The sequence below is a fragment of the Mirounga leonina genome, unplaced genomic scaffold (genome assembly GCF_011800145.1).
Source record: "Mirounga leonina isolate KUSES-001 unplaced genomic scaffold, KU_Mleo_1.0 Mir_101609, whole genome shotgun sequence".
Lineage (NCBI taxonomy): Eukaryota > Metazoa > Chordata > Mammalia > Carnivora > Phocidae > Mirounga > Mirounga leonina.
In genome coordinates this window covers 12,328,411-12,355,307 of record NW_023270164.1, presented here as the reverse complement: position 1 = coordinate 12,355,307, position 26,897 = coordinate 12,328,411, and the positions used below count along the sequence as shown (strand labels likewise).

General features: G+C 47.9%; 2 protein-coding genes across 4 annotated transcripts; both read right to left on the bottom strand.

The window, feature by feature from the left end:
• Positions 1-181: 181 nt before the first annotated feature.
• On the bottom strand, positions 182-3,724 carry RBM3 (RNA binding motif protein 3). 3 transcript variants are annotated; one of them, XM_035004130.1, is made up of 7 exons: positions 3,611-3,724; positions 2,907-3,026; positions 2,549-2,655; positions 1,800-1,905; positions 1,611-1,704; positions 1,066-1,151; positions 182-747 (listed from the first exon to the last, which is right to left on the bottom strand). In XM_035004130.1, exons 2-6 carry the CDS (start codon positions 3,007-3,009, stop codon positions 1,091-1,093), a joined length of 471 nt encoding a protein of 156 aa, XP_034860021.1. In that variant the 5' UTR covers positions 3,010-3,026; positions 3,611-3,724; the 3' UTR covers positions 182-747; positions 1,066-1,090. The 3 variants fall into 3 exon arrangements, with proteins under 3 accessions (XP_034860021.1, XP_034860028.1, XP_034860035.1); XM_035004137.1 differs by having other exon boundaries at positions 1,070-1,151; positions 3,611-3,722; XM_035004144.1 differs by having other exon boundaries at positions 1,066-1,148; positions 3,611-3,722.
• A 6,968-nt stretch (positions 3,725-10,692) lies between these two features.
• On the bottom strand, positions 10,693-24,997 carry TBC1D25 (TBC1 domain family member 25). The gene is made up of 6 exons (XM_035004123.1): positions 24,770-24,997; positions 23,072-23,181; positions 21,987-22,141; positions 12,893-13,020; positions 12,566-12,754; positions 10,693-12,287 (listed from the first exon to the last, which is right to left on the bottom strand). Exons 1-6 carry the CDS (start codon positions 24,887-24,889, stop codon positions 10,929-10,931), a joined length of 2,061 nt encoding a protein of 686 aa, XP_034860014.1. The 5' UTR covers positions 24,890-24,997; the 3' UTR covers positions 10,693-10,928.
• Positions 24,998-26,897: the final 1,900 nt, after the last annotated feature.

Here is a 26,897-nt window from a genome sequence, read left to right as displayed (position 1 = left end):
TACCACCCCCACGTTTCACATTATACCCAAACGCAACCAAACTTTGAGCTGGAGAGGTCTACTCTTATGGCAACTGCTGCCTACCCCCAACTAAATTCTTTCCTAAAAGCCTCCCTTCTTGATCTTCCATTTTTAGTTTGAAAACTGGGTTGAGCAAGGAAAAAACACGTATCAGTATCCGTTTGTTTTCATGTTTCAACTTTTTAATCAGCTCCGTGGACATCCTAAAATGCTAAATGAGACACAACAGAATATTTTTTCTTCCAGTACTAAAAAAAGGACATTCACAAATATTTTAAGAAATTTCTGTATACTTAGGGTGGTGACCTTGAATAAAAAAACCCACCTCTCATTATTTTGATTTCTTGTACTTGCTATTTGTAAATTTCTTCCTCATCATGATAAACATTGTATACAGGCTTTTAAATGCCTGTTATTTTTTTAAAGCAGTCTGAACAAACATTTTTTTGCCATAATCAGTAATCCTGAGAGTCCAAACTGAAAAACTGATAAAAGGAAAATACCCAGACTCTACAAATGTCCCAAGATTAGTATTTAAAAGGGAGAAAATTTTAGAAAACACATGGAGCTTTCTAAAAGGTCTTTGTGACAAGCTACCTTGGGAGCTCAGTTCAAAAATAGAAGTTGATGTACTAAAACAGATGTGTCAGTGCAGCTCCAAAAATCTTTATAAATACAGCCATTTGGAAGGATGATCCTGGACCAGAAGTTTTATTCCTTGTGTATCTGAGAACAGCAAGAAGGGGGAGAATTGTAATGTTGGGAAGGCAGAGGCACACACGCTCACCTCCCAGGGTCGATAAGGATTGCTGAGCAATGCTGCTTCATCTCCTCCATGCCCAGCAAGAGATTACAAGGGAGACAGATTTTTAGACATCCCCTCCCAACAGCAGACTAATTCTGACAGGCACCTGAGAGCAAAGGAGGCCTAGGAATGGTGTCAGGTGGGCCAGGTGAACTAAGTGCAGGCAGGAGGAAAGGTTGAGTGGAACATAACAGGGCTGGTGGACAGAGGTCCGCTCAGTGGCAACATATAAGCCTCACCTACATTAGGTGCACATGCCTCATCTCAGTTGTCGTAATTGTCTCTGTAATTTCCTCCTGAGTAGCGGTCATAACCACCCTGGCTTCTGGGAGAAAACATACATAGCAGTTAGCACGAATATATCCTAGACACCTTAGTATTAAAAACCATACGCATTTACACATCCTATCATGTTCTGTATGTTATTATACGTACTTTAACGTGTAAAACAAATGTATCAAACATATACAGTACAGAAATCACATAATTACTTGACATATAACTTGCATACAACATACTAAACACTAATAATATAAACATAAAACCAACATGACACGATAAACATGTTATTACCATCTACCCTATTACAACTTCATCTTTCAATTTACTAGTGCATTACACAGAACTCAAAACGTACTGAGTGACATACTTAAAGAGTTTCATTACAATTTGTAAAAGCTAACATTAGCTAACACCAAAATGAGGTATGTATGAACTCTCAGGCAGCTGAGATCTTAAAAAGAAAACAGCACCACCACAGTACCCCAATCCCTTGGCTACCCACCTGCCACCATAGTCTCTGGACCTTCCATATCCATACCCATATCCTCCAGGTCGACTGTCGTATCTGCCACTCCCATAGCCCTGGTCCCCACCACCTATAGCAGATTAAGAAAAAGTTTAAAGGCAGCTGTCCAGATTAAGTCACTAATAAGCCACTTTCCCCCATATCCAAACTTACTACTGCACTTACCTCTAGAGTAGCTGCGACCACGCCCATGGGCCCCAAAGGCACCCCCTCTAGTTCCCCTGGCCGACTTGCCCGCGTGATCCACACGGATCTGGCGACCATCCAGAGACTATGTGTGGGGAGACACAAGGAGGATGGGTTAGTGGTCAAACAGGGCAGTAGTAAGGGAAGAATGGGTAGGGCAGGTAGGCAAAAGAGCCCAGAAACTCCTGCTGGGCACCAGGTTCTGGGTGCCATGTTCCATAACAAGCTCCTTTGACCAGAACGGTTTTATCAGGAGCTATAGAACCCCACAAAATGACCTAAATCCACCGTGTTCCCCCTGCTACTACTTACATCTTGACTGAACTCAGGCTGAGTTCTCCTCCCCACTCCTATAAGCTGCCCCACTATTAGGGCTAGAAAGACACCTCTCTTGGTTTGAGACTTCAGAGTCCATCCCAGAAGACTCACGAGGTCCTCTCCGGGCCAGGCCCGCAGGTCTGCAGACTCTACTACCTAAGCCCAGGGCAGGTCAACCATCCACAGGTGGCTTCTCGGCCTCATGCAGGACCAGTCGTCGCCTCCCAGGCAGCCCGGCTCTGTCTGCCGCTGCCCTCCACCCCCTAGAACAGAAGGCAGTCATGCTCCTGTGAGTGGGCACTGCGGGGTTTGGTGGCCGCGCTGCCCCTAGCAGACACAGAGGGAAAAACAGAAAGAATGGTGGAAGTGGCAGATGGGGGCAGGGCCCCTATGTAGGCAGGAGACCTCACCTCTCCATTCATGGCTCTCATGGCATCTGAGGCATGTTCTGGATTGGTGAAGGTGATGAAACCAAAACCCCGGGATCGCTGAGTCTCCCGGTCCTTGACAACGACCACTGGGTAAAAGAGAGAATGTGGGTAAGAAAAACATAAGCGACAAAGGGTGTCAGGTAGAGGATGGACCCCTCCCACCAGTCCTCAATTGAAAGTTAGGGGGTTCTCGTAAGACTACACCTTAGACCTAGGAACAGAAAAAGGAGTATGTGAAAGCCTAGGGTCCTGATTTTTCCCCTTCCATTCCTTGAAACGCAAGGGCCCCAGACTTTCACAAATACCCAGGTCATCATACATCTGGCCCATGTCTCACCCTCGGAAATAGGACCGAAGCTGCTGAAGTGGTCTTCCAGAGCCTGCTCATCGGTGTTGAAGTTGAGCCCTCCCACGAAAAGCTTCCCTTCTTCAGAAGACATGGCAGCGAATTCGAGTACTGCGGAGAAGAGTACGAAAAGGGGTGGGAGAAACCGTGGAGATGAGAGAAAAAAGCAGGACCAAGAAAGGATGAAGAAAAGGAGACCACAGGAAGAAGAAAACAGGCGACTGCAGACCAAAAAGAAAAGCAGAAAAGGCGGGAATTGGAGGTGCCGCATCAAGGAGGCAGCCATTTGGGGGCGGCCTTCGCGCATGCCCATATCATCACCACCACGCCCGTCATTTTGTGCCGCTGCGCAAGTCCAGAACACCCTCGCGTTCTCTCTGCGCCCGCAGAATAAGATGGCGGCGGTCACGTGGTGGCGGGGGGAGAAGGGCGCCCGCAAATCTCGGCTGTCGCGCGGTCACTCCCGCCACCGACGTCTCCAGTCCTTCCCAGCATTCCTCGCACTGATATAAGGCGCCAGCCTCCCACCAACAGAAAAGTGTCACCTCTCAGCACGGGACCCGCCCACTCGGGAGAAGCCCGAGCCTACGTGTCAGAAGCCGCTGCTCTCCCTACTCGCGCACCTAGCTCCTGGCCGGCGCGGCGCACATCAGTGAGGCGAGGAGCAGCCGCCTCACAAGACATGTGCTGCTTACCTGCAAATTAAGCAAAAAGACCAGAAGAAGAGCTACGGTCGAGGAGCGGAGAGACTGGGAAGATTGCCGCGCGGGAAGACGCTTGATAAAGCGTACGTAGCGTACACGTCACGAGACGTCCCCCCGCGCGCACCAGCGTTCATGCTTATTGGCTGAAGCCAGCAAGGGGGTGGGAGGAAGGGACGGCAGAGCAAACGGACCAATAAGCTCAGCATGCTTCCGGGAACGGAGGCGAGCCTTGTGCGATTGGTGCACCCTGGGGTCGTATACGTTCGCTGGCCCAGCCATCTTCTCACTTATGCGCGCGAACCCTTTCGCTCTCACGCCCCTTTCCGGCCCTGACATCACCCTGGCCATCCTTGACGTCATAGTCCCCCATTGGTTGTGGCGTCTTCCTCACCATCTCAATTATTTTCCTGTAGGTCCCCAAGACGTAATTACTGTAACCTCCTTCACCTCTCAGTCCTCTCATATCCCTCAAGGGCCCGATGTTTTATTCGACACTTTCCCTGTCGTCCTAACCCTTCACAGTCCTTAACGTCAGATCCTGCATTTTCTCAGTGTCTGATGCAGATCCCTACGTTTTCTTCTCTGCCCAGCATCTAGCCGCCTGTCCTGGGATCCTTTTGCCTGGCGTCATTCCCTCTCATTTCTGACTTCAGCCCTCCTCCTTATCTGACAGCCTCCTGAAGCCAGTCTCTTGATTTCCCTGCCAGTAGACTGCCTGAGATGCTTTCTACAAAACAGGATGCTCCAGTCTTCAGAGGGAGTAAATTCCAATCCACAGAACAATTTTTGTTGTCACTCAGGGTTCCTGAGCCCTTGAGCCACAGAAAAGACTTTCACAGTACACAGTGGACTTACCCAAAGCAAGGAGGGGCTGAGCTCACTGCCCACGATTTGGTCTTGTCCAGCTTTCAAAGGGTGTCTAAGCTCCCCGTCAAGGAAGACTGGGTTAGTCAGCTCTCAGAAACTCTACATTTCTTATCCATAGGATGGACTTGTCCAGCTTTCTAAGGATCAGCCCTCCAAATACAGACTAGATTTGTTAACTTTCAGAGTGCACAATTGTATGCATCCACAAAATGAACTTGTCTGACTTTTGCCATATCCAGGCCTCCTATGCCCAGGATGGACATGATTAGATTTCACATTGTGCATATACATAATGGTCTTAGGTAGCCTTTGGAGAATCTGAGCCCCCATGCAAAAAAGAAGTACTCGCTTGCCTCTCAGAGTGTCTGAGCTCTGATCATACTCTACAGTTCATGACACATCCTCATTGTTGTTCCATGAAAAGCCTCTCATTTTATTTATTCTCTTTTAATCCTGCACCCAACTTTTGTTCTCTTCCTTCCACAGTTAACCATTTTATTGGGTTTAAAGTGTATTTTTTTTAAAGATTTTATTTATTTATTTGACAGAGAGAGACACAGCGAGAGAGGGAACATAAGCAGGGGGAGTGGGAGAGGGAGAAGCAGGCTTCCCGCGGAGCAGGGAGCCCAATGCGGGGCTCGATCCCAGGACCCTGGGATCACGACCTGAGCCAAAGGCAGATGCTTAACGACTGAGCCACCCAGGCGCCCCTAAAGTGTATTTTTTCAACCTTTCTTTCCTGATAAATGTATTTAAAGCTACAGGTTTCTTGTATTAACTGATCTTGCTGTGTCCTACAAATTTTGCACATAGTGTTTTTATATTATTTAGTTGTAAATATTTCCTTTTTTAACATTTTATTATTTTAAGATTCTTATTTATTTATTTATTTGCGATAGCGTGGGGGCGGGGGGAGCAGGGCAGGGAGGGACAGAGGAAGAGGGAGAGAGAGAATCCCAAGGAGAATCCCCACCAAGCATGGGGCCTTATGTGGGGCTCGACCCTTGGACCCTGAGATCATGACCTGAGTCATGAAATCAAGAATCGGATGCTTAACTGACTGAGCCACCCAAGCGTCCTTATTTATTTATATTTTTAAGTAAGCTCTATGCCCAACATGGGGCTTGAACTCTCGACCCCAAGATCAAGAGTCCCATGCTCTACGGACTGAGCCAGGCAGGTACCCTAGTTGTTAATCTTTTTTTTTTTTTTAAGATTTATTTATTTGAGAGACAGAGGAAGAGAACGAACACAGGGAGGGGCAGAGGGAGAGAAAAACTTTAGCAGACTTCTTGCTGAGCTCGGAGCCCTACTCAGGACTTGATCTCAAGACCCTGAGATCATGACCTGAGCTGAAACCAAGAGTCAGATGCTTAACCGGCTGCACCACCCAGGGCCCCCTTTCTTTTTTTAATATTTTAATTAATTAATTAATTAATTATTTAGATTTGTTTGAGAGTGAGTGAGTGCGTGAGCAGGGCAGAGGCAGAGGGAGAGGGAGAAGCAGACTCCCCACCGAGCAGGGAGCCCAATGCAGGGCTCGATTGGAGGACCCCCAAGATCATGACCCGAGCTGAAGGCAGATGCTCAACTGACTGAGCCACCCAGATGCCCCTATTTATTTTATTTTAGAGAGAGAGAAAGAGAGTGCGAGCAGGGGGAGGGGCAGAGGGAAAGGGAGAGAATCTCAAGCGGACTTAGTGCTCACCTCAGAGCTGGACACACGCTTGTTCCCACAACCCTGAGATCATGACCTGAGCCAAAACCAAGAGTCGGTTGCCGAACCAACTGAGCCACCCAGATGCTGCCTAGTTGTAAATATTTCTAAAGTTCCTTTATGATTTGTTCTTTCATCTAAGGGTTATTTAGTAATGTTAGTTTCCAAAGATGGTGGGTTTTTTTTTTAGCTTTTTGCTGTGCTAATTTCATTGTATTATGGTCAGAGATAATGCTTAATATTGATACTTTTGAATTCATCCAGGTGTTAGTGCCCTAACGTGGTCTATTTTTGTAATTGTTTAAGTGTAAACATAAAAGTAGTCTTCTCCAGGGGCGCCTGGGTGGCTCAGTCGTTAAGCGTCTGCCTTCGGCTCAGGTCATGATCCCAGGGTCCTGGGATCGAGCCCCGCATCAGGCTCCCTGCTTTGCGGGAAGCCTGCTTCTCCGTCTCCCACTCCCCTTGCTTGTGTTCCTGCTCTTGCTATCTCTCTCTCTGTCAAATAAATAAAATCTTTAAAAAAAAAAGTAGTCTTCTCCGTATGTTAAGTGTGGGTTATACAGGAATGTGTTCTTATATATATGTTAATATATAAATCATATATATTATGTATAATATATATATTATACATATATATATAAAATATCAAGCTTAAAAATGTATTGTTCGGGGCGCCTGGGTGGCTCAGTTGGTTAAGCGACTGCCTTCGGCTCAGGTCATGATCCTGGAGTCCCGGGATCGAGTCCCGCATCGGGCTCCCTGCTCGGCGGGGAGTCTGCTTCTCCCTCTGACCCTCCTCCCTCTCATGCTCTCTGTCTCTCATTCTCTGTCTCAAATAAATAAATAAAATCTTTAAAAAAAAAAAAAAAGATGGGATTTCCCCAGGCTCAACTGGGCATTAAAAAAAAAAATGTATTGTTCATGGGCGCTTGGGTGGCTCAGTTGGTTAAGTGTCTGCCTTTGGCTCAGGTCATGATCCCAGGGTCCTGGGATCGAGCCTGTGTCAGGTTCAGTGCTCAGCAGGAAGTCTGCTTCCTGCTTCTCCCTCTGCCTCTGCCCGCCCCCACTTGTGCACTAATAAAAAAATCTTAAAAAAATTTATTGTTCAGTGCTCCTTAGGTGTATATGTGTTTGTGGTAGATGTATCTTCCTGTCAATGAGTGTATGTCCTTCTTTGTCTTTTGTGATCTTAAATTTTATTGTTAACTATTGGGATGGCTATCCCAGCTTTCTTTGGGCTTTTATTAACGTGCTCTATCCTCTCTTCATCCTTTCATTTTCTTTTATTTTTTTAAATGTTTTATTTATTTATTCATGAGAGTCAGAGAGAGAGAGAGAGAGAGAGAGGCAGAGGCAGAGGGAGAAGCAGGCTCCCTGCCTAGCAGGGAGCCCGATGGGGGACTCGATCCTAGGACCCTAGGATCATGACCTGAGCCGAAGGCAGACGCTCAACCATCTGAGCCACCCAGGCGCCCCCATCCTTTGATTTTCAGCATTTACCAATCTTTGTGTGGGTGTTGTTGGACCTTTTTTTTTAATCCAATGAGGGTCTCGGTGTTCCAAATTTTTTTTTTTGATGTCGTGTTCCATGATTCATTGTTTGCATATAACACCCAGTGCTCCATTCAATATGTGCCCTCCTTAATACCCATCACCAGGCTAACCCATCCCCCCACCCCGTTCTAAATATTTTTGTGATTGCTATTTATAGTAAAACTTCTGACATCCCATTTCATATTCTCCATTTATAGTACTTTTCTGTTCCCTTTTTTCCTTTCATAGTCACACCTAATATTTTCTTTAGGTCCCTTTTATATCACTTGTTCCGGTTTTATATTCTACTTTTATCTCTTACTTATTGTATTTACTTAAAATTCTTTACGTGTGTCCCAATACTTCTGCTTTGGATATTATACGTCACCGGTATGGTAGCCAGCCTCCAATATAGCACCCAATGATCCCTGCCTGCTGGTATTCACGTCCTGTGTAGTTCCTTCCCATGTCCTAGGGTTGGTCGGTGTGACCAAGGAAATATAGCAGTAGTGATGGTATGTCATTTCTGAGGTTAAGTTATAACAGACACTACAGTTCCGTCTTGCTCATGGTCTCCTGCCTGCTTGTTGGGACCATGTGTTGTGAGGAGCTCCGTGGAGAGGCTCAGGTGGTGAAAAACTGAAGCCTTCTCCCGACAGCCTCCTGAGTGGGCCATGTTGGAGGTGGGTCCTTTAGCCAAGTGGTCATGTCTTCAGTCCTGACAACTTGCCTGAAACCTCAGATGAGACTGAGTCAAAACCACCCAGCTGAGTAGCACCCAGATTCCTGACACTCCAGAAACTGAGAAAATAAATGTTTGTTGTTTTAAGCTGCCAAATTTGGGGGTCATTTGTTATATAGCAGTAGATAACTAATACCTCCAGTTTAATTTTCTCTGGAGGCGGTTTTGCTGCCCCGGTGTCTAGTCGTTTCAGTGGTGAGCTCAAGTTCCCCGGATGGGAGCAGCTATTGTGGCACGTACAATGTATTGAGGGAAGGCTGAAGGCCAGACTGGACTCTGCTCAACCCCCAGGAGTTCAAAGTGTAAAGAGACGGGTGGGGAGATGAACCAGAGGGTGGGCAGCCCCGCGCACCACAGGACAGCTACCACTCATCTGCTGGCGCACCGCTTGGCAGGTCCTCTGATAGGAGTTTCATCTTTAAACTCCAAGAGGAGGCCATCTCCCTAAGTGTCACCACCAGCCCTGGTGTTTGGAGGGGGACAGGTGGGAGAATGATGGCCTATGGCTGCTCATTTCCTCCCCTCAACAGGGTTCTTGCTGCCCTGATAGTAGTCCCCCCCTCCGACAACTGTAAGTGGTTTGGATGATGTCTGCAGTGAGGGGCAGACAAGGACCTTCCCAACACAACATGGGGGAGAGGTTAAGAGCCGGAATGTAAACCTATCCTGTATTTGCTGCCTTCAGCCATTGCCACTCAAAACGTAGGCCACTTAGAGACAGCCTTCCATTTTCCCATAGGTCTACATAGCTGTGCTGCAGTTTCTGGAACTCACATTTCCCTCTGTAGTTTCTCCCGGGTTACTTTTGGGCAAGGGAATCGGTGCCTTGTGCTGTTTGCCACTATGGCAGGAACTAGAAGCCCCAAGTATTCTCGGGGACTAATAAGAGGTTTCTGCCCTTCAGTGTCTCTGAGCTTCCTATTCACAGAAAGGACTCCTCTGACCCTCAGAGGTCCCAAGCTGCCATACACAGAATTGACGTGTCTGGCCCCTCAAATATCTGAGCTCATCAATCACAGAATGCACCCAGAGGGTATCAGCTGGTGCCTGATAAAGGGGCCAGTTCAGGTCCTCAGAGGGCCAGATACCCTCGTATCTTGGATGGCCCTTGGATGGGATGTGTGTGTCTGAGCACCTTTCCATACTCATTAGACCTGTAGTCTTGGAGTACCCTGGACACAGGATGGTCTTGTCCTGCTCTTCCAGCGAAGCGAGCCCTCATCGGAAGAGTGGTCAGCTTCCCCTCTAAAAACTGGGGCATGATGGGAACCTTTTAAGGGTTTCTCTCCAGCTTCATATGGCATTCTTGGGGGAGACAGATGAGAGGATGGCTGCCCCAATGCCTCTCATCTCTGTGCCTAGTGCAGCAGCGACTTCTGGCCAGAACCTGCCATAGCCAGGCCATAGCCTGAAGGAACCCAGTTACCTAACCCATCATCTGCCACGTCCTTTGTGGAGAACAGCACCTGGCCCATGGAAGAATCTACCTTCTGAGAAGGTAAGTGGGGAAAAGGGTCTTCTTTTGATCATTATCTTCCCAATAAGTAGGTGACATCTTTTAGGGCCTGAGTTTTATCAGTGCTTGATTTGTGTGCCAACATAAGTGGGATGGAGAAGGCTAAGGAATGGTTTCTGTTGCTAACATGGTTAAGACAGGCCCTCATGAGCTGCAGACCCAAGTTAGGGCTTAGAGCCCTAGACATGGCAAGGCCACCGACCCTCGAACTGGTCCCAAAGCAGTGATAAGAATAGGCGCCTCAGACCCCTGCCCAGGACCGCCAGCATTAGTGCATGAGACTCACAGGGGAGGGTCTGGATCCTAGAAATGGTGACACGTGGAATGGCAGAAGTGGCTGGCCCAACATTTCTAAGTAGCCTGTCTGTGTAATGAGACTTGTCCTTTTGGAGTCAGGAACTCCCTCTCTCATGCCTCATTTGGGGACCTGTCCTGAAAACGTACATTCACAGCCATAATCCAGACCCTTACCGGCAGACAGATGTACCACAAAACGGCCTCAGGCCTCCCCAAGCAGTCCTCGACCTGGGCTCACCTTCTAGAACCAATTCTCAGCACCCACTCTCCTGCCACTGGGGAAGCGGGGGCCACCCTCCACCATGTGAGGTGTTTCCGCTCCCTCAGGGCAGGAGCCCTGGGGACTCCGTCTATAACAAAAACCAGAGAGAGGGCAGAGAAATACACAGACCACAGTGACCTTCATGTGTGCAAAGTCCAGTTGTTAAAAACGATACAACATAAACTGAGAAAGGCGGCCATGGCCTCCATGGGGCAGTGCCAAGGCAGAGCCCCATACTCTCAGACCTGGGGAGAAAGGGGCCTGCACTCCAGCAGGTTGAAGGCTGGCAGGCAGGGAGCTGGGGTCTCATGTATAGGCCCCCATGGTAAAGAACAGAGAGCACGTGGGGCTCATGGTGGGCTGCAAGGAGCCTGATCAAGATGGGGCTGTGGCCTCGGCCCCCTCCTCTGAGTCCCACACCTCTGACTGCAGGTAATCAGCAAAGAGAGCCTTGGCCCGGCGAAGGACGCGCCCCAGGTGGTGTTTTCGCACAAGGCGGTCAAAGTGCATGGCCAGCTCGTTGTAATCTAGCCCGTTGCGCATGATGTGGTCGCGGTGCTCCAGCAGGATGGCGAGGCAGAGGAAGAGCATAAATGGGTTCCCTCGGCCAAATTCCTGGGGTGGGGGCAAGCCCAGTGGGGGTGGGGGTGGCAGGGACTTTCCAGGTTCTTGTGGGGAGCCCAACTCTGGCATCAAGGGGGATCCCGCAGCCACATCACCAGCGGGAGAGGCCTCTTGGGTGGATGGCGGAGATGAGGAGGATGGGGAATCAGGGCGGGAAGAGGAGGAGAGTGGGTCTGAGGAGTTCAACAAGGGCTCGGAGAGGGACTTGGAGCTGATGAGGGCAGCTGGGTGGGGCAGCTGGACCAGAGGGTCCCTCCTGGAGCCTGTGTTATCCCTGAGTTGCTGGAGGTCATCCAGACTGGCTTGTCTCAGGAGACGGCCCCCGCCACCAGGCCCCTGGCTGGTCGTGACCAAGTGGTCAACAGCATCTTCGAAAGCACTGCCCCCTCCCTCGGCAGGCCTCAGCATGTGCCTCTGTCTCACGGGCCGCCCCCTGTGGCCACTGAAGCCAGGGTCTGCCACTTGGCTGGGGGGTCCAACGAGCTCTACCTCATGTTCAGGAGGATCGGGGGGCAGCGAACTCCAGGTGACCTCGAGCATGCGGAGGGCATCGTCAAAGGCAAACTCGCGCTTGAGTTCAAGCAGCAGCCAGCGGTAGCAGAAGAACAGGTCGTCGGCACCGGCTTCTTGTAGGTACTGGTAGAAGTCAGGGTCGGCATGTCGTAGCAGCAGCTTGAGGTGGGCAAACTTGGTGGCCATGGCGCGGCCATCAGGATGGAAGTTCGCGGCCAGGCGCTTCATGATGCCACAAAAGCAGACGAAGGCATGGCCTTCGTGGTCCATGACGGCAAGGATGGGCGAGGCGAGGTCGCTCATGCCCTGGCAGTAGGACACCTGCGGGTGGGTGACGGCGTAGGTGGTGAGCAAGTCGTGCAGCGCCCGCAGGTGTGGGCCGTCCTCGGGCCCTGCATAGTAGGGGTGGGCCCGGTCCGTCCGCAGCACATCCTTGAGGACTGTGCTGCGGATGAATTCCAAGTCTTCAGGGCTCGCTCGTTGTGCCCACTCACTCTTGAGCTGTTCATACTCGCGACTCTTGCGTTTCATGTAGTCCATCCGCTCGCGGCCCGTCAGCCCATCTGGGTAGACGTTCAACAGGTACCGCCACACCACCTGGCCACGGACAAAAGGGAAAAGGCTGAGCTTCTACAAATGAGCCACCACATCCCAGTGGCTATCCGTTGCCACCCACCCTGCTGCCTTGGGGCCTTTGTCTTCCTTCGGAAAAGTCGGCCTTCCCACCTCTGCCTCCCAGCCCCTCCCAAAGGAGAGCTGGCTGTCCTGGAATGGCGCCACGCCATCCCGTGACAGCGTGGTCCACTGCCTGTGTCTCGTGAGCTAGTCATGGATTGCAGGAGTGACGGATCCGATGAGTGACCGAGGCGGCTCACCTTTCGCAGGGAGGGCTCCACACCACCGTGATAGATCCGCAGGCGCAACTCCTCAGGGCGGGAGAGCTGGCCCTCGTGGTTCAGGTATGTGTGAAACTCGGCATCGCTCAGGGGAGGCTTGAAGGGCTTGACATCTTCCCCATATGACCAGCTTAGCACCTGTTGGACCTTAGACAAGGTGCGGCCCACCTGTGAAAGAAGGAGGGAGAAAGGCCACCAGTCAGCTGGGCAGGCTACGGGCAGGTGCCGACAAGCATGCTCAGAATCGGGGGTGCCAGGTAGGCCTGCCCTCCCCCTGCAGTGGGCCACAGGGGTCCCTGAAGCCACCTGAGAGAGGATAGACTGCGTGAAGGGCAGGGCAGCTGTCGTCAGCGATGACCTTTTCTCAGCCAGTAGCACGTCAGAACCAATGACATCCTTGGGGCTGATTATGTCCCAGTCTTCCAGCAGAGGGCCTAGGCACACAGAATGACACGATTCAAGAACAGGGTGAGAGTCCCACACCTCAGAGCTGGGTTCCTCTCCTACCAAAGCCAGGCCACTCCCCACCCCCCCGCCGGGGCAATGAATGACTCCCGCCCTCTCTTCCCATGTCATCTAAATCAGGCAAAACATAAAACTGTGACTAATTCTTTTGTGGTAACTGTCCTACAAAATGGCTCGGCAGACTCTAAGCAGTACTTTAATGGTATAAAGTAATAGTTATTGAGCACTTACTATGTGCCAAGCACTGTGACAGGGGCTTCACTTTATACCAGGAAGTGTTCTGAGCCCTTTGCAAATACGGACTCATTTCGTATTCACATCCTTTCTATAAGTTGGGCACTATTTTTTTTTTAATTTTATTTATTTATTTGACAGAGAGAGACAGCGGGAGAGGGAACACAAGCAGAGGGAGTGGGAGAGGGAGAAGCAGGCCTCCCGCCGAGCAGGGAGCCCGATGCGGGGCTCGATCCCAGGACCCTGGGATCATGATCTGAGCCGAGGGCAGACGCTTAACAACTGAGCCACCCAGGCATCCGGCACCATTACTACTACTACTACTACTATTATTATGATTATTATTTTTAGAGATTTTATTATTTATTTGACAGAGAGAGACACAGCGAGAGAGGGAACACAAGCAGGGGGAGAGGGAGAGGGAGAAGCAGGCTTCCCGCAGAGCAGGGAGCCTGATGCGGGGCTCAATCCCAGGACCCTGGGATCATGATCTGAGCCGAAGGCAGACGCTTAATGACTGAGCCACCCAGGCGCCCTATTATTATTACTACAAATATTTTTTATAAAGATTTTATTTATTTATTTGAGAGAGAATGAGATAAAGAGAGACCATGAGAGGGGGTAGGGTCAGAGGGAGAAGCAGACTTCCCACCGAGCAGGGAGCCCGATGCGGGACTCGATCCCGGGACTCCAGGATCATGACCTGAGTCAAAGGCAGTCGCTTAACCAACTGAGCCACCCAGGCGCCCTATTATAAATATTTTTATGTCTAAGTAATTGCCACACCCAACATGGGGCTTGAACTCACAACCCCAATATCAAGAGTCACATGCTCCGCTGACTGAGCCAGCCAGGCGCCCCCAGTTAGGCACTATTATTAACACCATTCTTTCTATGAGGAAATAGGCACAGTCAATATAAGATACTTGCCTGGGGCACCTGGATGGTTCGGTGGTTGAACGTCTGCCTTCGGCTCAGGTCATGGTCCCAGGGTCCTGGGATCGAGCCCCACGTCGGGTTCCCTGCTCAGTGGGAAGCCTGCTTCTCCCTCCCCCACTCCCCCTGCTTGTGTTCCCTCTCTCGCTGTGTCTCTCTCTGTCAAATAAATAAATAAAATCTTTAAAAAAAAAATGAGATAGTTGCCTGAGGCCTCACAGCTAAGTAAGTGAAAGAACTAAATTTGAAGCCCAGGCCCAAAGCTCGAGAGCCCAAACTCTTAATCTTATATTCACGCTAGTCTCCATCCCACAGTTGGTACAGATTACTGTATCATTCTCATTTTGTAGATGATGATAAAAAAGGTTGGGACAATTAACAATGAGCCAAGATTCTACAGCTGGGAAATGGGAGGGCTGGCTAGATCTGTACCTTGTTTACCTTACTCCAGAGCCCAGACATATTTTAAGGAGAGGTATTTGTGGAACAGCAATTTCGTGTATCTTTACACAGAGGAAATAGCGCTTTCCTGACTCTACGCAGTTTTGGCCCTAGGAGCATCAGCAGAAGTCTCTCCCTTCCTTCTCTCCCTCACTTGCCCTCACAGCCCTTCTTCTTGCCTCAACTGTGATGTGATGGCCGCAGTGGCAGTGGCCACATGCAGGGAAGTTCGAGAGACTTAAGAGATGTCAGCCCCGGCGCCACAGAGCTGCTAAGCTGACAACAGCAATGTCCAGTGGATTTCAAACTCTACTATATGAAACAAATCAGCTTTGATTTGTTTCAGCCATCATCATTTGCAGGCCAGTGCTGTCCCTAAGCAGCCTGTCCATAGAGTCCACTGTACGTTCTCCCACAGAGCTGAGTGGGGAGCAAACCCTAGGCCATATGTGGATGTCACTGCCTCTCCCTGGATGTCTCATAGAGCACTGAGAACCTACAGAGTCCAAAAGGAGAGCCAAAGATCCACTCTGGACATGACCTCCTCCTCTGCTCCTCTATCTGTTCATTTGCTTGAGCCAGAAACCTCAGAGACATCCTTGCCGCCTCCCACTCTCTCAACTCCCAGGGCCAAACTGTCGCTAAGCCCCATGGCTTCTGCATGCAAAACATACTTCAATTCCACCTCTTCTCTCATCTCTGCCTTGTCACCTGTCTGAGCCACCACATCTCTCACCTGAAACTGCCTCTTTGCTCCTCTCCACTCTCTCCCAACAGCTGCCAGAGTGGTACTTTGGAAAGAAAGTACATACTTTGGAAACAAAGTATGAAAACACTTAACAGGCAAAAGAAAGAAGGTCAAACTAATGGTCTGAAAGACCAAATAGAAGAACCCCTTCAAAAGGTGCAGAGCTAGAGCTTGATGATTTGAGTGAAAATGTAGAGAGTCCCGGAAGACAAGTCCAGGAGACTTAAGATGCAAGTAGTGCTGTTCCTCAACTCTGGAAGCAAGAAGACAGTGGCTTCCCACGCCCATGGAGCACTGTTAAGAAAGCCTTGAGACGCAAGCCCCCCCCGCCCAGCCAAGACAGTACATATCTATCATGGCCAAAGAAAGACATTTTTGGTCATTGGAGTACATCCAATCCATGCACCTTGTTGGAGAACAAGAAGTTCTCTAAGCAAATGACTCCTGAATGACTACCAGGGCTCCAAGTGGGGAAAGGCAAAAGGGAGGGTAAATGGCAACAGGCCACAAGTTTTTAATATGTGTAGTTACACATGAAAGACAAAGGTACTGTGATTGGGAGTTTGTAGGATTCCTGAAACATAAGTGAACTACTATAAAGAAAATATGACAGCCTGGAATTTAAAAAGAAATTACTATCTAACCAAAACCCAGAAGTTAAAGGTTAGGGATCAGAGTAAAAATAAGAATTAAAAGTGTTCTAAAGCTTCCATTTCAAGGGCCTGGGAGGGTGGGAGAGACTGGAGGGAAAAAGATTTCACTGTCAATTGCTTAAGAAAACATAAATCCTGGTATGGGGTTTTTGTGAGAGACATATCTAAAACTAAGTGACAAAGAAAGGCTGAAAGCTGAAGAAACCTAAAGGTATTCCCGGCAAACATCAACAAACAGAAAGCAAGCACAGCCATGTGAATGTCAGAAAGACCACCGCTTGAGGCCAAAAGTATTACAGGAAAAGAAAGACATTCTATATTGATTAAAAAAAGACAGAACCCATTAATAGGACGGGCAAAGGATTTCTATAAGCACAAACTCATCCAGTGGCAAAGCCTGATCTGAACTGCCATAAGACTATATAAAGTCTTTATATAACCTACTAAGCGTGAATGCGTACACATTTCCCTGGAGAAGCATCCAAATGTCTCATTATGGGGTGCCGCCCAGGCCCTACTTGTGGTATTACATAATAGATGCTATGCGTACTACATTTTCCTAAAATTGTCAAACTTCCCAAACCCTAAATTAATACATAAATTCTGTGCAATGCCAATCAGAAATCTAATGGGGTTTTTCCTGGAACTGGATAAAAACTATCTTAACGATCATATGGAAGAATTTACATTTAAGAACAGTTAAGAAAAAAAAGAGCCAAGAAAAGAACAGTGGGAGGATGGCAATGCTTGCCTTATTAAAATTAACCACAAAACCACGGTGATAAAAATATGGTGTTAGCACAGCAATAGACAAATGGAGTCAACCGGTGGAATGTGGTAAACAGCCCAGAAATAAATCCCAAGTACACATGGGAACTCAGTCTATGATAAAAGTGTCATTTCAAATCAGTGTAAACATGGTGGTTCTTTAATAAATGATGCTGGCATAACTGTTTATCTGGCATTTTTTTAAAGAACCAGGTGTACTTAGCACAATGTTCACAGCGTAGAGATTTATATGTAAAAAAAGAAAATAATAAGCACATTAGAAGAAAACGTAGGAGAATATTTGTATAAGCTCGGGGATGGGGAAGATGTTCCAAAGTAAGGGAAGATACTCAGAAATCATAAAGGGAGAGATAGGTATTATGTATAAGACTGCATACAAATTATAGTTTTCAGTAGGACAAAAAAAAGACACTGTAAGCAAAGTCATAAAACAAATGATAAGCTGGGAAAAAAATGTTTGCAGTACATATGACAGAGAGAGGATTCATATCCCAGCTGCACACAGTGGTTGAAGATCTAGGCTGGGTGATCTTCCATCTGTAGAGATGGCAGAAACGGGCTTCTTCCCAGAAAGAGGGACTGGCCGTCCACGTTGTCACAACATGCCTGTTGCTTTCACAGTCATGAACATGATCACAAGAACATCATTAATAATATTTATAATGACAGCCACATCTATTGGATACTTACAAACATAGAGTCTGAGACCATTTATGTTAAACACATACCATTTGTGTATATATACAAATACAAATATACTTAGGTTTATGTGTGGATAAATATGTGTGCGTGTACGAATAAGTAAAGGAACTGCAAAATTACACATCAAGCTAATCAAAGTGGTTCCTGTAGGGCAAAAGAGTAGGGGATCAAGATTAGGCACAGTGCAGGGTGCCTGGGTGGCTCAGTCAGTGAAGCAGCTGCCTTGGGCTCAGGTCATGATCCCAGGGTCCTGGGATTGAGCCCCGCATCAGGCTCTCTGCTCAGCAGGGAGGCTGCTTCTCCCTCTCCCTCTGCCCCTCTCCCCGGGCTCCTGCTTGCTCGCTCTCTCTCTCTCTCTCCCTCTCAAATAAACAAATAAATTAAAAAAAAAAAAAGGTTAGGCACAGTGGTTCCAGGAGACTTCAGCATTATTTGAAATGTTTTCATTTTTCATAAGGAAAATTTATTTACTAGGTAACTAAAAAATTAATTTCTTTTAAAAAATGCAACTTAAATCAAATTCCCATTAGGATTTTAATGAACTGATAAGCTAATTCTATTAGATGAAAAGAACAGTAAGTGCACAAGAATATTTAAGAAAAAAAAATTTTTTTTTAAAGATTTTATTTATTTATTTGAGAGAGAGAATGAGAGAGAGCACATGAGAAGGGGAAGGGTCAGAGGGAGAAGCAGACCCCCTGCTGAGCAAGGAGCCCGATGCGGGACTCGATCCCAGGACTCCAGGATCATGACCTGAGCCGAAGGCAGTTGCCCAACCAACTGAGCCACCCAGGCGCCCAAGAAAAATTTTTAAAAAGGAAAACAGGGGCGCCTGGGTGGCTCAGTCGGTTAAGCGGCTACCTTCTGCTCAGGTCATGATCCTGGGGTCCTGGGATCGAGCCCCATATCGGGTTCCCTGCTCAGCGGGAAGCCTGCTTCTCCCTCTCCCACTCCCCCTGCTTGTGTTCCCTCTCTCACTGTCTCTCTGTCAAATAAATAAAATCTTTAAAAAAATAAAAATAAAAAGGAAAACATTAGGGGCGCCTGGGTGGCTCAGTTGGTTAAGCGACTGCCTTTGGCTCAGGTCATGATCCCAGGGTCGTGGGATCGAGCCCCGCATCGGGCTCCCTGCTCAGCAGGGAGCTTGCTTCTCCCTCTCCCACTCCCCCTGCTTATGTTCCCTCTCTCGCTGTCTCTCTCTCTCTCTCTGTCAGTTAAATAAATAAAAATAAAATCTTTAAAAAAAAAAAAAAAGGAAAACATTAAAACCTATCATAAAGCTATGTGATTGAAACAACATGAACTGGTCTGGCTTTAACAAAGAGATCAACTGTAAAAAGACCAGCAATTCAGACAAATGGCAAAGACAGGTAGCCAGAGACAGGAACTTCTGCCAGAGTAGCCCTGTGTGCTTAGCTCAGTCACTTAACTAATTCCCCAAGCCTTGGTTTCCTCACCTGCAAAATAGACACAGTAGCACTGTTTCAGTAAAGAAATCAGATCTGCACAGCTAATAAACATGAAGAAAACCCCAACTGCATAGGAACTGAGGGGAACGCAGGGACGCATGGGTGGCTCAGTCGGTTAAGCGTCTGCCTTTGGCTCAGGTCACAATCCTGGGGTCCTGGGATCGAGTCCTGCATCGGGCTCTCTGCTCAGCGGGCAGCCTGCTTCTCCCTCTCCCTCTCCCGCTCCCCCTGCTTGTGCTCTCTCTTTCTCTCCATCAAATAAATAAATAAAATCTTTTTTAAAAATTAAATAAATAAAAAGAACTGAGAGGAATGCAAATAAAGCAGAGAGACGGACCCTTCTCAATTTGGCAAAAAGACATTTAAATGCTATTTTTTTTAGAGAATCAACTTTCCAGTTATTGATAAGTGCATTCTTTTCCTACTGTTGTCTCATTTACCACATTCCTGCATTTGGTAAACAAACCTGTTTCTGTCTTTTGCCCATCTCTGTCACTATCTTTTTCCCTGACTCCAGTTTTTCTCTCCCTCTCTCCCCCTCTTGCTCTTTTTCTCAAGGCTGCCAATCTTAACAAGCCCACAATTTCATAGAATCAAATGGTTAAAAGCAAGGAATCTGGAGCCACCATCTGGGTTCAAATCCTGCTCTTGCACTTACTGTCTGTGTGACATGCACAAGTCCTGTTCCCCTCTCTGAGCCTCGGTTTCCTCAACTATAACATAGGGATGACCATCATGCCTACCCTGTAAGGTTGTTTTGACAATCCAATGAATAAATATTACGTGTGTAGAATGGTCCTAAGTGTTCAACACATGTCAGCTATTTATATGTTACTAAGACGTCCATAAAAGACCTCAGTCATCCCAAATGAGCATATGAATTCCCTGAGGCTGGGAACCATGTCTTCCACTCTACAACGTTTTATTTTATTATTTATTTTTTAATATTTTATTATTTAAAAAATTTTTATTGTTATGTTAATCACCATACATTACATCATTAGTTTTTGATGTAGTGTTCCATGATTCATTATTTGTGCTTAACACCCAGTGCTCCATGCAGAATGTGCCCTCTATTTTATTATTTTTTAAAAAGATTTATTTATTTATTTTAGAGAGAGAGAGACAGAGACAGAGTGGAGGGAGGGGCAGAGGGAGAGAATCTTCCAGCAGACTCCCCACTGAGCATGGAGTCTGACGTGGGGCTTGATCCCATGACCCATGAGACTATCACCTGAGCCAAAACCAAGAGTTGGACGCTCAACTGACTGAGCCACCCAGGCGCCCCCAAATTTTATTTGTTTGTCTGAGAGAGAATGAGAGGGAGAGAGAGCATGAGCAGGGGAAGGGGCAGAGGGAGAGGGAGAGGGAGAAGCAGACTCCTTGCTGAGCACAGAGCCCAAGGCAGGGCTCGATCCCAGGATCCTGGGATCATGACCTGAGCTGAAGGCAGATGCTTAACCAACTGAGCCACCCAGGCACCCCAATAAAAATTTGGAGGAGCCTGGGTGGCTCAGTTGGTTGAGCATCTGCCTTCAGCTCAGGTTGTGATCTTGGGGTCCTGGGATTGAGCCCCACTTCGGGCTCTCTGCTTAGCGGGGAGCCTGTTTCTCCCTTTCCCTCTCCCTCTGCCCCTTCCCCTGCTCATGCTCTCTCTCTCTCTGTCAAATAAAGAAATAAATTTCAAATCTACAATAAAGTTAAAAAGATGAATTCATTGAATACCCATACATCCTTCATCTAGCTCCCCTAACTATTCACATTTTTTGCCACACTTGCTTCATCTTGCTCTGTGTGGATACATATTGTTTTTTTTTTTTTAAAGATCTATTTACTTATTTCAGAGAGAGAGCAAATGGGTGGAGGGACAGAGGGTGAGAGAATGCTTGAGCAGACTCCCCACAGATCGTGGAGCCCGACGTGAGGCTGGATCCCAGGACCCTGAGATCATGACCTGAGCTGAAATCAAGAGCTGGCTGCTTAACTGAGTTAGCCACCCAAGTGCCCCAATACATATTATTTTTTTGCTGAATTATTTGCAGACATCATGACACTTTACCCCTTAATACTTAACTGTGTTTTTCCCAAGAACAAGGACATCTTCCTTCAATAACCATGATACCATTACCATACCCAGGACATTTAACACTGATACAATATTATCATCTAATGTATGGTTTGTAATCAAATTTTTGGGCCCATGTCTTAATTTATCTGTGTGCTCCCAGGGACCAACACAAATAAGTGTCAGGGAACAAATATGAGAAGAGAGGAAGTGGCTGAGAGATCAAGGGAACAGTGAGTGAGTGAGCAAGAGTCCAAACAAATATGAGTGCAGGATGAATGAATGAATGAATGAATACAACCATCGTTATTATAATCAGCATTATATAGTTAGGTGTTATTATAATGGAAACATACAATACTACATTTCCATTGTTATGCTGCATTATATAATTATAACTTATATTACTAGATTATATAATAATAAATATAATATAAGTTATTGTTAGAACTAATATTTTTTAAATATTTTTATTTTGGGGGGGTGAGGCGGGGGGGGGAGAGAGAGAGAGAATCTCAAGCAGACTCTGCACTCAGCGCAGAGCCCAACACAGGGCTCAATCTCATGATCCTGAGATCATAACCTGAGCCGAAACCAAGAGTTGGATGCTCAACTGACTGAGCCACCCAGGCGCCCCTAGAGCTAATATTTTTTGAGCATTCACTATGCAGCCATGCATTGTTCCAGGCATTTTACATGAATTTCCCTGTTTAATCCTCATGATGGCCCTAAGATACCATTATTTCTACTTTACAGGTAAAGAAATCGAGGCCCAGTGGCCAAGGCAGGATGTGGACCTAGGATACCTTCTTCCTTTCAAGCCCACTGTGAAGGAGTGTATTGTAATGGGGGGAGTCATCCCATGGGGAAAGGGTGGGGCCCGGAGCCAGGTACTCACTGTCCTCAGTGGGCCGAATGTCTACCCGCAGCTGCAGGTAAGGTTTGGAGGCTGTGGTGAAGGCTGTGCTGAGGTCCCAGTCAGACAGGAGTGAGAGGTAAGTTTCCTGCCCCAGCCGATCCCGGCCCAGGTAGCTGATGCCAAAGTTCTTCTTCCTGGACAGAGGAGGTGTGGCAGCTCTCACGTGCCCCCAGAGCCCTGGAGGCCTCAGGGACAGTTTCCACAAAAAGCCAGGGAAGGCAGAGATGATGTTGAACAACTCTCTGCTATGTGTTGGGTACTGTGCCAAGGATTTCGGGCTGCCTGAGGTCAGATGGTTTACCTCTACTTTGTTACACAAACACAGAAACGGATACACACCTGCTTGTATCTAGAGGGCACACTGAAAACTTAAAATGTTGATCCCTTCTAGGGAGGGTGACAGGTAGTTGAGGGATAGAAGTGGGAAGAAAGCAGCCTTCCTACTGCATAAAAATAAAGCAAGCTGTGTGTTTGTTATTTTTCACAACAAAAAATATTTATGCAAAAAAGTCAAATAACAACTAAGAATTTGTTCTTCAGATACACTTGAGCAATTGTGTGATGAAGTATGTTGTGTAACTACTGTAACCAGGGAAACGTCCTAAGTAGACATCACTTGTGTACTCTTTGATTTTGTTACTATGTGCATGTATTCCTCCAAAATAACAACCACAACAAAATAACCATCACACCTGTCCCCAAGAGACACCACTTTTCATCCATCAGGTCAGCAAATTTTCCAATGTTTTCTAGTAACCAGTGTTTCTGAGGGAAACAGGCATTTTATATGCTGCTGGGAGATTGTAAATTGGCAAAAACCTGTCTGGAGAGCATTTTGGAAACATCCATTGAAATTTTAAAAAGCATACACCCTTTAACCCAGCAATACCACTGCTAGGAATTTATCCTATGACTAGATTTCCCCAAATATCCCAGGATATGCAAATGTGGCAGTTCACTGTGGGATTATTTGTAATAATGAAACAAACAAAAACAAAAAAGCCAAACAACCACTGTTGAGGTAGGTGGCCCCATGGTTGGTCCCCCAGCATCCCATAACTCACCCATTCAAATCAAACGCTCGGATGAGGATGTGCTGTAATACATCGAGTGAGGTGATCTGGGGGTCGACGGCAAAAGAGCGGAACTCAGGTGACAAAAAGCTCTCACACTTCTGGGGAGAGAAGACACAGGGTGGGCCATCAGGTGCCACATCACCACACTGAAGCGGAGTGAGGGATAGGAGGCAAGGTCAGGTAAGTTGTGGGCAGGGGCACATGGAGGTGGGTGTTCTGGGTCATGGTTTTTGCTCTGAGTGAGGGGTAAGACTTGGAGGGTTCTGTGCAGAGGAGGGATGTGATCTGACTTAGCATTTAACAGGATCTTTCTGGCTGCTCTTAGAAGAACAGACTATGGGGGCAAGGGAGAAAACAGCAGTCCAGTGAGGAGGAGGCTATTGTAATGGTCCAAGCACCCAATCCTTCTTTGTTCCCCCAACGATGGTTGTCAGGATTACCATGTCCAGTCTGGCCCCCGTTAAATCAATACTCCATGCTGCATCAATTTAGCACATCTATCTACAATACTACCCTGCTTAAATCTCTTCAAAGGCAACCCCAGCGTCCCCAGAAGGTGGGCCTATAGGACGCTGGCCAGCCTCTCTTCAGTCAGCTTTTTTGAACTTTACACTCTGGTACCACCAAACTGCTGGAAGTTACTTTGAACACATCCTGGCTCCAGGACTTTGCTTGTGCTGATCCCCCTGTTTGGAAAGTCCTTCCCACTTTCTTCCAACTGGCTCACCCACAGCTCGGCCATCATCTCTTTTCTGAATTCCCAAACCTCGACCTTAGAGCTTCCTGTATTACCCTGAGGTAATCTGTTTACCTCTTTCCAGAATCTACCTTCTCACCAACACCAGTGCCACCACTCTAGTCTCAGCGACCATGACCACTTGCTGGAGCTATGGCAACAGCTTTCTTAGAATACATAACAAAGGCCCTTCACAATCTGCCCCTCTTTCGCCTCATTGTTTTACCCCCTACCCACTCCTGCCCTTGCTCTCTCGCTTCAGCAATGTGGGAACCTAAGGTAACATGCCAAACTCATCCCCACCTCCTAGCCTTTGCCCTTGGTGTTCTCTCTGCTTCCACTCTTCCTCCAAAACGCACAGGGCTGACTCCTTTTGTATTTGGGTCTCTGCTCCTTCAATACCTCTCTAGGGACTTCCCGCTACAACCTTGGCTAAAGTAACTCCCTAGTTCAGAAGCTTTTTCCTTATCTCCTTACAACATTCACCAGTGTCCAAAGCATCTCATTTATTTAGCTGTCTCCCCGACAAGCAGGTCAGCTCATCCTGGGTGAGACTGTAAATCTGCACACAAGTGCAGTCTCAATATACATGTTAATTGACTTCAGCACCTCCTTTTCAGACACCAACAGCCCCCCTCACTCCTTAACTATTTAAGGCCCCTCCTCCAGCCCTATGGCCCCTCCTCTCTACCAATAATCTCCACCTATCCATTCCTTAGGCCCCCTACCCTTCCATCTTCAGTCCCTACGTCCTCAGGCCCTGCCCAGCATTTCCAGGTCCAGCCCCCCCCCCCCCCCCGCTCGTCCCCACCACTATCACTCTGCCCTCAAGCCTCGCCCCTCAGGTTAACACCCCAAATCTCGGGTCCCGCCCTCCAACCTGGGAGAGTCACCGCCTTCCCCTCCCCTGGGCACCCCAGGAGGGCAGGCCAACCAACTGTCAGCCTCACCTTGACTCGGACCCGTACCACCTCTCGCTCCTCCTCCTCAGCCGCCGCCGCCTGAGCTCCCCCACCAGGTGGGGGCGCTCCAGAGCCGGCCAAATCCGAGGATCCAGAGGCCGCCGCCATCCCGCCGCCACCCGCCTCAGGGCGACGGTTGACCGTTGCCCCCCACCTCTGTGAGCACTCCACAGTGCGGGCGCCCGCGGCCCCACCTTGCGCCCCGGCGCAGGCGCAGAGGGCGCTGTGCGACCCTGCCCCCCCACTGCCCCTCCCACCCAGCACAGGGTGGAGATGGCCTCTGCGCACGCGCTTAAGATGCTCTACCCAGGTGTCCCGCCCCCAAAAGCGGTGCATTGTGCCTCACTTCCACCAGTACGCAGGCGCCCACTGAGGTCCCACCTCCCCGAGCCTGCGGTTCGGTTGTCTGGGCAGCATAATTCCCGATTCACCTACGTATTACAATGACGACCTACTCAGGCGAGAGAAGTGGGCGGGGAAAAGAAGCTGCTGTGCGATGACGTCAGGCCCCACATCCCGCCCCGAGTTGCCTCGTGCCTCTGCTTAACAGATGATGTCATCTATTTCAAAAGCCTGTGGCCCTTGCTTCAAATGAGTCTGCTGAATGGAAAATAATCCTTTTCCAGAATCTCTTAAAAATAGTTTCCACTTTGTGAAAATTCATAGAGCTGCACATTTATGACTTTTGCAGTTTCTGTCTGCATATTTCTTTTTTTTTTAAAGATTGTATTTATTTGCGAGAGAGAGAGTGCATAAGCCAGGGGAAGGGGCAGAGGAAGAGGGAGAAGCGGACTCCCCACTGAGCAGAGAGCCCTACCGTGGGGCTTGATCCCAGGACCCCGGCATCATGACCTGAACTGAAGGCAGATGCTTAACTGACTGAACCACCCAGGCGCCCCTGCATGATATATTTCAATAAATAATTTACTAAAAAAAAGCTATTTTTAGGCTCTCTGGAGGTCCTAGCTTTTTTTTTTTAAGATTTTATTTATTTGAGAGAGACACAGCGAGAGAGGGAACACAAGCAGGGGGAGTGGGAGAGGGAGAAGCAGGCCTCCTGCTGAGCAGGGAGCCCAATCTGGGGCTCGAACCCAGGACCCTGGAGCCGAAGGCAGACGACCAGCGACTGAGCCACCCAGGTGCCCCAGGTCCTAGCTTTTTAAGTTTGCCTTCATTTTACTTAATCCTCGCAACACGTTGAGGTCAGTTCTGTTATTAAACAGTGTATGTTGGGCGCCTGGGTGGCTCAGTCGTTAGGCGTCTGCCTTCGGCTCGGGTCGTGGTCCCGGGGTCCTAGGATCGAGTCCCACATCGGGCTCCCTGCTCCACGGGAGGCCTGCTTCTCCCTCTCCCATTAGCCCTGCTTGTGTTCCCTCTCTCGCTGTGTCTTTCTCTGTCAAATAAATAAATCTTAAAAAAAAAAAATTTAAACAGTGTATGTCTACTGAATATCAGCTGAATGATTGAACATCTTATAGATTCCTCAAATCACAAAATACATGAAGGCATTCTCACTTCATTGCATACCCATCTGGTCTGGACAAAATACAGACTGCCCTTACAAGTGTAATTTCTAACAAAGGAGTCCTGTAAGATGACTGGACTTGAGTTATTGTTGCAGTGTTGTATGAATGCTACTCTTAACTTTTTAGAGAAGTCTGCAATTCTATTCTGGTATCTTTTTAAAAAAGATTTTATTTATTTGAAAGAGAGAGATTGATAGAGCACGAGCTGGGGTGGAGGGGCAGGAGAGGGAGAAGCAGACTCCCTGCTGAACAGGAAGCCCAACACGGGGTTTGATCCCAGGACCCCAGGATCACGATCCCAGCAGACACTTAATCAACTGAGCCACCCAGGTGCCCCTATTCTGGTATCTTTTTAAATAATTTGTTTCCTTGGTATTAATATTAGATAGATGTCAATTTTTTAGAAGGTATAAATAATGGGGAATTTTTTTTTTGAAAGCCAGAGAAGGGTTTTTGGCACATTTCTTCGGACCCATGTGCTTGAGTAAACAACACTTCTTATGGCTCTGCTGGATTTTCTGAAGGAAATTAGAAATTTGGGGCGCCTGGGTGGCTCAGTTGGTTAAGCGACTGCCTTCGGCTCAGGTCAT